Source organism: Phyllobates terribilis, unplaced genomic scaffold (assembly GCF_046119375.1).
Source record: "Phyllobates terribilis strain yellow unplaced genomic scaffold, ASM4611937v1 Scaffold_3__8_contigs__length_932513732, whole genome shotgun sequence".
In the NCBI taxonomy this organism is placed as follows: Eukaryota; Metazoa; Chordata; class Amphibia; order Anura; family Dendrobatidae; genus Phyllobates; species Phyllobates terribilis.
In genome coordinates this window covers 291075235-291088598 of record NW_027362763.1, presented here as the reverse complement: position 1 = coordinate 291088598, position 13364 = coordinate 291075235, and the positions used below count along the sequence as shown (strand labels likewise).

Sequence of the window (13364 nt, the reverse complement as noted above, 5' to 3'; positions counted from 1 at the left end):
CACCACAAATGATGTCATCGACTCGCTGAATGTTGCTTGGAGTCACTCCGCATTTTGTCAGCCAACGGTGATGGCCCTTCAGCTGTGTTACAGCGATGAACCCATCGTCTAAGGGTATGTGCACACGATGCAGAAATGAAGCAGAAAATTTCTGCATCATTTCTGCATCTCCCTGGCAGAAAAAACACATGCGGGTTGTACATGCGTTTTTCCTGGTGAATACATGCGGATTCACATGCATTTCCGCATGCGGGTTGACAAGCGCTTTCCAGGCGATTTTAGCATCACCTGGAAAGTGCTTGACAACTAGGTCACACTATATAAATCCATGCAACCGGCATGGATTTATATAGTGTGACCGTATAAGAATGTTTAAAAATAAAAAAATAAAGCTATACTTACCCTCTGATGCCCCGGTTTGTGCTGCCGCGTTCGTTCCTGGCTTGTTCCTGGCTGCCGGGATATTCCTAGACACTGCGCTGAAGGGCCTGCGGTCACATGACTGTGACGTCACCGAAGGTCCTTCAGTCTTGCACGGGAGCAGAGGGAAGGAGACCAGGGGCCATCAGAAGGTGAATATTATCTTTATTTTTTTCTTGTTTTTACAGCTTTTTAATGGTACCTGGGTGTGGAGGAGAGTCTCATCTTCTCCACACTCGGGTACCATCCGCACATTAGAACGCGCCAATAACGCATGTACAAATGCAGTCTTGCGGAATTGGCTCGTTCTAATGCAAGTCAATGGCGGCGAAAACGCGGCGTTTTCGCAAAATTAATGGACATGCTGCGGATTTTTGAGCGCAGCATAAACGCTGCGGAAAAATCCGCAGCATGGGCACAGCACATGCGGATTATCATTGGGGAACATTGTTGCCCTTCTATCATGCGTTTTTAATGCGTTTCCGCAGCTGCAGAAACGCTGCGGAAACGCATAAACGCATCGTGTGCACTCAGCCTAACAGTACTGACATCCACTGTTGCATCACCGTACACATTTTTCAGTCTCATGAATTCGAATGGGCGTCTCACCTTCTGCATGCAAGAATTCAATCACAGAACGTTGTCTAATACGAACATCGATGTCAGCCATTTTGCAAAAGGATACAGTCCTGCCACCTGTTGGTGCAGGAAGTTGCAATTGCTGTGGATTGGAGAAGAAGGTTTGAGGAATTGTGCCAAATTCGAATATTTAACATAACTACCTTATTTAAGGAGAAAAAAAATAGGAGGCATTACTTATTGACTGACCCTCGTATATGTGTATATATGTGTGTATGTGTATGTATATAAATATATATATATATATATATATAATGTAGTGTGTATATATTTTTGTAACTGTGTGTAGATAGAATGCATATATTGCTTAATTTTCAAACTGTTTAAATAAACAATAAACTGTGCATTTTTTTCTTTATCTGTTAACTTGAATAGCTAAGTATACTGTATTTAATGGCTTTGAGTTTTAACAGCATTTCGCTTTAAATTTACACATGCTTTAAATATTAGTTCTTTTGAGTTCATTGTGCATAAACTATACTTACCTACTCTTGTATTTATCACCCTTCTATAAGAGATCTGAATCTAATTTAATCATGCTTTCCCTATCATTTCATGAGGTTCTGCTGGAATGTTATTTCTGCACAGTAAATAATTACTCATTTGTAATTCACCTCACTGGTAACCACTCATTTAAGCAAAAAAAAATCCTGCAGTTTTTTACTCTTTATTACAACATTTGCCTAATAGCAAGAAATGAAACGGCCTCTGTTATTGTTACGGAGTCACAAGGTGATGCCATTGCTGTACAGTCATTCCAAAGTGCATAGTTGCTGATTACAGTGTATCCTTCAGGAACATGACCTTATTGTCACATGGTAATAATTTTGTCTTGTTTTAGGTATGTCAATGCTAAAGGATATTTTAATGATGTGGCTGATGCAATGGAAGCGGCAAAGGAAGAAATTTTCATTACAGATTGGTGGTTAGTATTACTTTGTCACAGACATTTCGGTATCCATAAAAATGTTATAGCTATTAATGCTCATATGTTGTTTAGCACGTGCCCATGGTTCAAGTACAAAGCTTATAAAAGTGCAGCTTATAAAGAAGCTGCTAAAATCTGTCACACAGATATAATTAACTTTTTTAGAGCTGACAAGATCTCTAGTTATTTGACCTAATGTAGTGATCGTTGAGGATTATTAATTATTCAGCTTCAAACCAGCCTAAGATTGCAGCAGATGGAGTGGAGACAAACTTTATTGTGGGAATGTAGCCTAAATGGGCCATTACTTGTGCACAATTTACCAGTCAATTAAAAACTATCAGTATGCGGTTTGTTGTAAGCCTTTTTTTATTGGTTTGTCTAGAGACCCATGGTGCATTCAGGCGTACCAATTTTGGCCCATGAATGCTCCTTAATCAGTGCTGATCGATTTATATAATTAGTCATATGGCTTTAATTTCCATACCTGTCTATACAGGTCGATGAACAATGACTCAAAATGGCACAATGGCACAAAATGATGCTTAATACGATTATTCTGACCCCATACAGCATGATGTTATCGGCAGCACATCACCTGCAATGTGCTGCTGATGATGCTGCTAACGTTGGCTCATTTATGCCAGCAGACAAAAAAAATAATCACCCAATGAATGAGCATTTTGCTTTTTTGTCCGGTTATTGCCGGCATGATTACATGGGCCAATAATCCTATGACCACTTGTTCTCCGATTACCGATTTTGTTTAAATACACCACAAGTAGTTTACAGGAAAAATGAGTGCAATCCTAAAAATTGCATATTGGTTCATTCGCTAGCATTTCTTCATTTTAAAGGTGCCCAATTGAGAAGGGCTTTTTTTTTGGTCTGCAATATGTGACTGCACATTTTGGATTAAAGAAATATAAAGACAATCGCTGTGTAAAGGGCTAAAATAGCTCCTGGATACAATAAATTTGTTGATATGGTTATCCTTGTGTAATGAGTCCGGTCATATAGATTTAGTATGACACAAGCATTTTGGAGGGTACATGTACGGTACATAGTTTAAGTGCTGTGGTTGAATAAACTGGGGACTATCTGCAGCACAAATTGACATGCTGCCGATTCCAATGTTGCTTCTGTAATCTGCTATGTGTGCACGTAACATCAAATATCACGTGCAATCCTTTATTTGTAGATATTATTTTATATTAGGCAATTTATTAATAAACCAGAAAGTTAATTCTGATACCTGTTACACATCTCTAAGCTGTTATGTATATTCATGACTTTGAAAGCAGACATACTGTAGTGTTCCAAATAATAGCAGTCCAATATGACTAACCAGATTAATCACTATTTTTGGTATACATTATATTTCCACATGTCAAACAATTTACCAGTTGGTGCAGTAGATTCTAAGAAAACCAACAGACTCAGCATTCATGATCTGCATGTTTTTAAGTTTGTGTTTTTGAATAATTAATTGAAAGGCGGGTATTCAAAATAATAGCAGTATGGAGTTCAATTAGTGAGGTCAATCATGCTGTGAAGAAACAGGTGTGAATCTGGTGGCCCTTATTTAAGGGTGAAGCCAGCACATGTTGTACATGCATTTCTCCTTGAAAGCCTGAGAAATATGCGTCGTTAGAGTCCTTGTTCAGAACAACAGAGTACTTTGATTAAAAAGTTAATTGGGGACAGCAAAATTTCTAAGGAAGTGCAGACAATGATAGGCTGCTCAGCTAAAATGATCTCCAATGCTTTTAAAATGGAAAGCAAAACCAGAGAGACGTGGGAGAAAATGGAAGACTACCATTCAGATGGATCGAAGAATAGCCAGAATGGCAAAGCCTCAGCCAATGATCAGCTCCAGGATGTTCAAAAACAGTCTCAAGTTACCTGTGAGTAATGTGATAGACTCTTGTGTGAAGATAATCTCTTAGCAAGAAGTCCCCGCAAAGTCCCACTGTTAAAAAAAAAAAAAAAAAAAAATGACATGTACTGAAGCGGATACAATTTGCAAAAGAATACATCAGCTGGCCTAAAGAGAAATGGAGAAACATTTTGGGGGCTGATGAAAGTACAATTGTTCTTTTAGGGTCCAAGGGCTGCGGACAGTTCATCAGACGACCCCCAAACTCTGCATTCAAGCCACAGTACAATCTGAAGACAGTGAAGCATGGTCGTGCAAGAATCATGATATGTGCATATTTCTCTTACTATGGTGCCGGATCTATTTACCGCATACCAGGGATCATGGACCAGTTTACATGTATTAAAATACTTGAAGAGGTCATGTTGCCTTACGCTGAAGAGGATATGCCCTTGAAATGGGTGTTTCAACAAGATAACTACCCTAAACTCACAAGTAAACAAGCAAAATTTTGTTTCCAGTCCCAACAAAATTGAGGTCATGGAGTGGCCAGCCCAATCCCTGGACCTTAATCCAATAGAACACTTGTGGGGTGACATAAAAAATGCCTTTTTTGAGGCAAAGCCAAAAAATTGTGGGATATAGTCGAAGCATGCTGGGCTGGAATAGCAGTTGACAGATGCCAGAAGTTGGTTGAGTCTGTGCAACATAGATGTGAAGCAGTTCTAAAAAACTGTGGGTATACAACTAAATATTGGGTTAGTGATTCACAGGAATGCTAAATCCTCAAAAAAAAGTACATATTGTGATTTTGTAAAGACAAATACAGACACTGCTATTTTTTAGAACAGCCCAATGTTCATGTTTTATTTTCTGCAAAGTAGTTAAAAATGATATACATTTCTCCATGTTTTGAATTAGAAAACAGTGTTCAATGTTCCTAATGCTTGGAAATAAAAACAACTAGTATAAAGATTTTGTGCTTAACTCATGTGTTTGAACACTACTGTACTAAGGCAAATTAAACTTTTTATAGCAATCTTTTTTTTTTTTTTTTTTTTTTTTTTTTAAGCTCTGTAATGCAGACAAATGGGAGCCCCACATAGTCTTTGGTTGTTAGTACAACATTCATTTATTTTATGATCTCTTATATAGCGCCATCATATTCCACAGTGATTTCACAATGTGAATTCCCTATCAGCTTATCTTTGGCAATGTGGGTGGAGGAAACCGGAGCGCCCGGAGGAAACCTGCCAAAGATGAGATGAACATACAAACTCCTTGCAGATGTTGTCCTTGGTGGGATTTGACCCGAGGACCCCAGCGCTGCAAATCAACAGTGCTAACCACTGAGCCACCGTGCTGCGTTTTTATTGAATAGAATAAAGTTTCTGTGTAAAACTTAGTCATGAATGCCACAAAATGAGAACACAGAGTGTGGGTTGTTAGATCAAGCATTGTAGTGCTTTACAGCATCTTGGAACCATTAGTTTCTCAGGAAAAAGGAATTTTCTGCTATTTGCACAGCATAACCTTGTGAAGCTGCAAAATCTTACTAACACTTTCCCAGAGCTGTGAAGAAACAGTGGCAACCTTGGCATTTGTGCAGTCTGAATGTTGTGTGCGTGTGCCAAGGTTTCCAGTGACTCACATCATATAGAGAAACTTTTCTCTACATTTCAGTTTGTCGAGAAGCGAGGCTGGATGTAAAAGCAAATACACCTTTTTATGTAGCGTAAATTAGTCATGTCCATGTCAAAATGTAGGTCCTCAGTGCTCTGGATACAAAATGCTCAGGCCCTAATTCCTCATTTGTGGGGTATTTTTAAATGATTTTTATTTTTTTGACGCTTGTCATTTTTTTAGCCCCATTCTTCAAAATGGTGCACGGGAGGCAATTTAGCACAGAATGAAAGATGCTCCTTTTTTTTGTCCTTTGGAGAAAAAACTTGCATGATCCTTTTAAAATTAGTCTTTAACTGAGCTAAAATAACATTACATAAACTTTGTAATTTTAGTAGGGTACGAAGAGTACAATTTTGCAACAGTTTGATAAGTTGTAAGTGATAAATTAGGCTAAAATATCTGGATAAGAAAAAACATACCCATTATCCCGGGAAAAGAAACCGTTGAAAGCAAGCGACTTCTAAAAAAAAAAAAATGCATATCTAGTGTCTGGCCAATCCCTTCCTTAGTCCACGAGTTCCCTGAATAAAATAAGAGAACCTGATACTCTCCTTACGCATTGGTGCCATTCTAGAAATGTCGCCATCTTTCCCAGCTGCTCACGTAAGATTATCTCATGTGAGCGCTGCCGCCTATCGACAGCCGTTGGTTGGCTGCAGCATTTACTATCTATTCAGAGTGGATGTCCGCTCTTGCGACATGTTGATGGGCTGCAGCGGTCATGTGACACAACAATGTTGCGTCACCCACTGTGAACACCAGCTCCTACATCGATGGAACACAGCCGCTGTAGGAGGTGAATATACATTGTTTTCATTTCTATGGGATGCTAAATTGAATAAAAAGTGTCAAGGATAGCCTTTTTCAATATTGAATAAAGTACAAACATAAAAGACACTAAAAGAGCCATTTTTACTTTAGAATGACACGTAGACCATGATGAATCAGGGCCTTCCGGTTTTACTACCCTCTTGTGAAATTTTATTCCCAAATACTGGTGTCCATTGCTCATGTCATAATGCCATCCCAGCTCTAGTGCCTTTCCCGGGTATTTGCTCACTATTGTAACAGGGTATCGCATAGTGATTATACTGTATTGCTATATAATTTGTATTATTGAATAGTGATTAGATTGTAATATGGTATTGAATACAGATTAATGCAGATATACAGTCCCAGAGTGATCATTTACAAGGTTTTTTGTTAAGTCAGTTTTCTTTTTTGTCTAGTGGTATTAGACTGTGTGCCCACTATGCATTTTTTAAGCGTTTCTGCAGCGGCAATTCTGCCACAGAAACGCTTAAAAAAACGCTTGGTAGAAGGTCTGCCATGTTCCCCAATGATAATCCGCATGTGCTGTGCACATGCTGCGGAAATTTCCGCTGCGGATTATCATTACGGAAAAATCCGCAGCACTACCAATTATTTTGCAGAATCGCCGCGATTTGGCGGCCATAGACTTGTATTGAATCGCTTAATATCCGCATGACTACATGTGCACATGCGGATATTAAGCGATTCAATGTGCGGATGGTACTCCGGTCTGGAGAAGAGGAGTCTCTCATCCAAACCCAGGTACCATAGAATCTGTGAAAAAAAGAATTTAAAATAAAAAAACACATTATACTTACCTTCTGATGTCCCCCGGTCTTCTAACCGGTACGTCTTGGCTCCCCGTTGGCTCGCGATGGAGTAAAAGGACCTTCCATGACATCATTCAGTCATGTGACAGGTCATGCGACCGCTGTGGCGACGGTCGCGTGACCTATCATATGACTAAATGACGTCATGGAAGGTCCTTTTACACATCCGCGAGAAACTGGGAAGACCGGAGAAGAAGACCGGGGGCCATCGGAAGGTGAGTTGTGTGTTTTTTTTTGTTTTTTAAACTAACTTGGTCACACTATATAAAAATCTATGCCGGTTGCATGGATTTATATAGTGTGACCAAGTTGTCAAGCACTTTCCAAGTGATGCGAAATCGCATGTGCAAAACGCTTCACTTACACTTGTCTCTGGCTGAAAAAACGCATGTACAATCCGCATGTACAATCCGCATGTGTTTTTTCTGCCAGGGAGATGCAGAAATGCTCAGGAGCATTTCTGCATCGTGGGCACATAGCCGAAGTTGCCTTTTTCTTTGCTCCAAATTCTTCAAAATGGCACATGCAAAATATGAACTTGGTTTAAAGTACAAAATGGTATTTTTTTCTGTCTTGAACTTTATATGCGACTTTTTAGCACAAAATGACACAATGTGGAGTGGAGATGCATCAAAGTTTGCGACGTTTTAAATAGTTGCAATTGTTGATTTGGGAGAAAACCACTGTAATCAACAAAACGACACCCAAAAAGCAGGAAAAAAAATGGGGACGTGGTGGTAACATAAGAAATAGACTTCAGAAGAAGTGCCAGTAGAATAATGAATTGGATGCAAACAAAAAATGTGCAAAACTAGACAAAAAACAGGCGCAAAGACCATGACGAATCTGGATCACAGTATTCAAATGAAAGACTAATGGTGTCTAAATAGCGCAATATAGTGCCAAAAAACAATGTCCAAACAATTGATCCATATCAGACTTCATAATGCAGAACCATCCAAGGTGCCCATATTGTAGTGATGGCTTTAATGGTTTTGTTACATTGCTGGCAAGATTGCATGTGTAATTGTGCCAGCATGGAGCCCCTGTATTAAAGCAAAAAAAGGATCTTGGAAGGATTACTGTTAATATATTGCAGTTTAGACTGTGAATCACCTAATGAATACTTGCCTACGTTCTTGGCTGTGGCATAGATCCACCAAGTATAAATGATTTCCCCAGTTGTAACATATCCTTTGAAGAACATTTGGTATGGAGTATATAACTCTGGTATGGAGTATATAACTGGTACAGGGACCAATAGACTCTATACCAATGCATAACATCTTTAATTAGTGTTGAGCGAGTATGTTCTATTAACCCTTTTGCCGAGTATGCTCGGGCCGAGCTCCGAATATTTACAGCTGCTCGGTGATATAGTTGAATCGCTCCCGTGTGCATGATTTGCAACTGTTTTGACAGTTTTAGTACATGTAAGGAATGTCTATTTCTTACACATTCCTCACATGTAATAAAGCTGTCAAACAGTTGCAAATCATGCACACGGGGAGCGATTCAAGCATATCACCAAGCAGCTGTAAATACTTGGCGCTCGGCCCAAGCATACTCGGACCAGAACATACTCACTCAACACTAATCTTTATGCAATGTTTTAGGATCCATTCCCAGTCCCTGGGACCACTCCATTCCCTATAGTTCTATACTGAGGCTTATAAGGCTGTGTTCAAATAATTAGTTTTTTTGCTCCGTGTGTGTGTAATAGAAGGAGGAAAGTCAGAGAATCAGGGCGAGATGTATGTAATAAGGAGAAAGAGCGCCATCTGGTGAGCATTTCAAGTTTGCACGCTGGACCCGGTCAGGTGACCTCCAGCAGAGGATTTCAAAATTTAACGGTCGAGCACGCAGTGCCTGAGGTGATTTCGGCGCCAGACACACAGAGGTGTGACGCAGGCCCGACGCGCTGAAGGAACCCGCGAGAGGGACGGGGTTGAGAGGCCTGTAAGGCAAGACTGGTGGCTGCCGGTGAATGAGCGCAGGATTCAGCGCAGCAGTCCCTCGGGTGTCACGGCTACGGAAGAGGACCGGGACTTGGATACGACATTAAGGAAATGTTCAAGACCCTCCTACCCACGACGTGGTAAACCACCCGATTGACAGGACAAAGAGCGGATAGAAACGAGTTGTGCCAGAGAGATCACGTCAGCAAAAGCCAACGAGTGTCATCACTGAACAGGGCTGTCACTTCAACCGCTCCCTCATGGTATCGGGAACAATCGGGTTTAGGGTATCAGGTTGGGAGGGGGACTGGTGAGGTGGAACAAGCCAAACGGGATCTAATTGACTTTGTCAGAAAAAGACTTAAAGGCCTAGCGGGAATAACCGGAGACCCCGCTAGGGCCATTTGCAGAACCAATGGACTTCAGTGCTAATCCCATATTTGGGCTAGATACAGTATTTTAGAGAAGGATTTTATTGCCATTGTGATGTATTGTGTGTTATTGCTATTGTGATATTGTTCTCATTACTAACCCGTGTTGCAATCCCTGTCAGTTTGTTTAATACCAGGAAAGCGCTCAGCACGCACGCACACCATTCACCTAAGGATATGTGCCCACGATGTGTACCAGCCTGCTTGCCCGACGCTGCGGAATAGCTGGCTGCGGCTTTTGCTCTTTATGCAAATGAGCATCGCCATTTTTTTTTTTTTTCACATACGGACTTTCCTCATAGAGGTTGCTCTATGGGGAAAGTTCACATGCGGACCCGCAAGAGAAATGGACATACTGCAGGTCTGAAAGACGCCCTGCATGTTAGTGTCCGTGGGTTTTCCGCAGGTGCACAGAGATGCATAGTGGACATGGGATTTCTAGAAATCCATCCACTGTGCTGTAACATCTGGACGCTGCGGGTTTGACGCTGCATAAGTCCACAGCCTCAAACCCGCAGCGGCTCCGGATTGTGTGCACATACCCTCAGAGTGCAAGTTTGGGTTTTTTTTTCCTTTACAAATAAATTAGTTACACTACCCCAGGAAACTAATCCTATATTAGAGGCTGCATTTAGGAAAACAGCACTGTCCCGTTCATGTATGGGGCAGTCCCTCATAAATGAAGAAATCTGTGCCTGTCTCCTATAAACAATATATTAGTGAGTGACATATAATGCCATTTTCAGCACATTTACAAAAATAATCATGAAGTTGTTAACCCTTATAATTTAATTTTGCCTGCACTAGCAGCGTTTCTAGTAGTCCCCAGATCCTGAACTTCTTTTAACAGTGGTTAATAATCAATTCTATTGAGTTTCTATGATCTTTGGTAATATAAAGGTGGAAACAGATTGTTGACCAGAAAGAAAGCACTTGGGGTACATGGTTTGTGATGAAAGAACCAATTTAATTTGAGACCCAAAAAATCACAAAAGTTATTTGCACAATAGAGGCTGGTGTCAGAACAGGAGCGTAGATCAGGTTGTTGGCTTACAAAGCCAATCTGTCTTCTTTTAAGCATATGGATAGTAGAATTTTGTAGTGTAATTTGGCTAGTCTTAATCCTTACACTGTTTTCTGGAAGGTCTTTAGAAGAGCGCATAATTAACCATTGTATATGTGCATGAAAAGTGTAACCTTTTTTGTTTAGAACATTGGCGCCCAAAGTGGACTGATTGTCATTACACGGTACCAGAATCATAGGAATAACCTGGCATAGTTGCTCCATAGTCTTCATTTGGCATGTGTGAATACAGCACGTTACACTTCTTCTATTCTATTTCTATGGCTCCATGCTTATTCCCACCACTTCCATTCTCCCATACATGGGGCAATTACAGCTAATGGGATAATTTTATTATGATAATGCTTCTTTAATGCATATTTTATGAAAGTATATGTATACTTTAGTACTTTAGGAAATATGAGCACATGTAAAGTGTTTTAAGATTGATTCCTGTGTCTTATGTGGTTTAAAGTTGATTTTCATTAGTGCTGTTTTTCTGTCTGTTAAGGTTAAGCCCAGAAATCTTCCTAAAGCGTCCGGTTGTGGAAGGAAACCGATGGAGACTGGATTGTGTTCTGAAGAGAAAAGCCGTGAGTAACCCCAGATTGCTCCAAACTCCTCCAAGAAGGATCAAAGCAGCTACATTCTTAAAGGGACTCTGTCAGCAGAGAATGACTGTTCAAACCAAGCACAGACGTTTTAAATAGAAGATTTTAAAGTCATGGGAAACTTGTGATAGTGTAGAGGGGCTTTTTATTGTGGGGGTGGGGGATACTACTTCTATAATAACTGCACACCTATATGGGAACTTACATAATTCTGACACAAAATATTGCTGATTTTCTTTTACTTCTGCTTCACATTTACAGCAACAAGGTGTGAAGATCTTCATCATGTTGTATAAGGAAGTAGAACTGGCCCTGGGTATAAACAGCGAGTACAGCAAGAGAACGCTAATGCGTATACATCCGAATATTAAGGTATAGACTATATGTAGAAGTATTCTAATTTGTTTTACATACAGTGCCTTGAAAAAGTATTCCTACCCCGTGAACTTTTCCACATTTTTTTTCATGTTACACCCACAAATTTTAAATGTGTGTTATGTAGTGATGAGCGAGTATGTTTTGTTAACCCTTTCGCCAAGTATGCTCGGCCGAGCACCGAGTAGTTACAGCTGCTCGGTGATATGGTTGAATCGCTCTCGTGTGCATGATTTGCGATTTTTTGACAGCTTTAATACATGTGAGGAACGTGTAAGAAGCAGACATTCCTCACATGTATCAAAGCTGTCAAAAAGTCGCAAATCATGCACACGGGAGCGATTCAACCATATCACCGAGCAGCTGTAAATAGTCGGCGCTCGGCTGAGCATACTCGGCGAAAGGGTTAACAAAACATACTCTCTCATCACTAGTGTTATGGGGATTTTATGTGATCTACCAACACAAAGTAGCAAGTATTTGTGAAGTGTAAAGGAAATGATACTGGGTTGTCTAAATATTTTAAAAATATAAATCTGTAAATTGTGACTTGAATTTTTTTCATTCCCTCTGAGTCAATACTTTGTAGGACCACCTTTCGCTGCAATTACTACTACAAGTCTTTTGGGGTATGTCTACCAGCTTTGCACATCTAGTGGCTGAATTTTTTTATCAATTCTCCTTTGAAAACTAGCAGTAGCTAGTTGCAAATAAGTGGGGGTCAAGAAGAATCGCTGTTTTTATAGTAGACTCATCTTTTTTCTGTACTTGATGTGCAACTTCACATTCCCTTCTCTGACCTATAGAAAAAAAGGGGGCTGGTTTAGCTGTTGAATCTAGGAAAAGGCAAACATGCAAAAAAATGGAAAATCACCTGATCAGGAAGAGGTTAAATTAACAAAAAAAAGTATTACTCGCCTACTGGACCCCTGCTGGTCCAATGCCACTTCTCCCCTCCTTCTTTCATGCCTTTGTTGATATGGCTGCAGAGACTTAAACAAGTAACAAAACCCCTATATTTCTTGACTCAAAAAGTGACCTTTTTTACTTGCACTGTGGTCATTACTCCGGTTCTAGGTTGCTAGAAGTACCCAAAATGAAAACGCGTTTCACTTATATTGTTATGTACGCAAATAAAAAAATATTTTTTTCGTTGACTTAGGTTATGAGACATCCAGATCACATGTCATCATCTGTGTACTTGTGGGCACATCATGAAAAAATAGTAGTCATTGATCAGTCTGTGGCTTTTGTTGGAGGCATTGACCTTGCTTATGGACGCTGGGATGACGATGAGCACAGGCTTACTGATGTTGGAAGTGTCAAGAGAATCGTCTCATCGCAGTCTACAGCTGGCATAAACACGGTAAGAAAAACCCTTCATTTTCATTATCTGGCTGTTTGCCCATTTATATAGGCTCACTTGCCTCCTTTTCATGCATAGTAACATTTTGCCAATATGCTGCTCTAGTTTATGCAGTTAATTCAGTACAAAGGTTCAAAAGGGGCCTGGATGCCTTTCTTGGGTGTAATATATTACCAGTTGTGGATATTAGGTTTCTGGAGACTTGACCCAGCATTTGTTCTCATTTACATATTCAGAATTGGGAAGGTTTTACGAGTGCTATATGTGTACTAGGTGGTGGTGGATGGTGGCACATTATGATGATAATCGGATTGTATGATAACAAGTAGTTGCTGGATGACCATATTAATTGCACTTAACAGGCT

At 40.1% G+C, this 13364-nt stretch overlaps 1 protein-coding gene across 3 annotated transcripts in view; it reads left to right on the top strand.

Annotated features, from left to right (window-relative positions):
- Window positions 1–13364, top strand: part of PLD1 (phospholipase D1) — a 309620-nt gene that overhangs the window by 248428 nt on the left and 47828 nt on the right. For all 3 annotated transcript variants that reach the window (XM_073674903.1, XM_073674904.1, XM_073674902.1), the window contains 4 exons: window positions 1901–1984; window positions 11159–11240; window positions 11520–11630; window positions 12796–12999. In XM_073674903.1, coding sequence (XP_073531004.1) covers window positions 1901–1984; window positions 11159–11240; window positions 11520–11630; window positions 12796–12999 — 481 coding nt within the window. The remainder of the gene's footprint in view (window positions 1–1900; window positions 1985–11158; window positions 11241–11519; window positions 11631–12795; window positions 13000–13364) is intronic.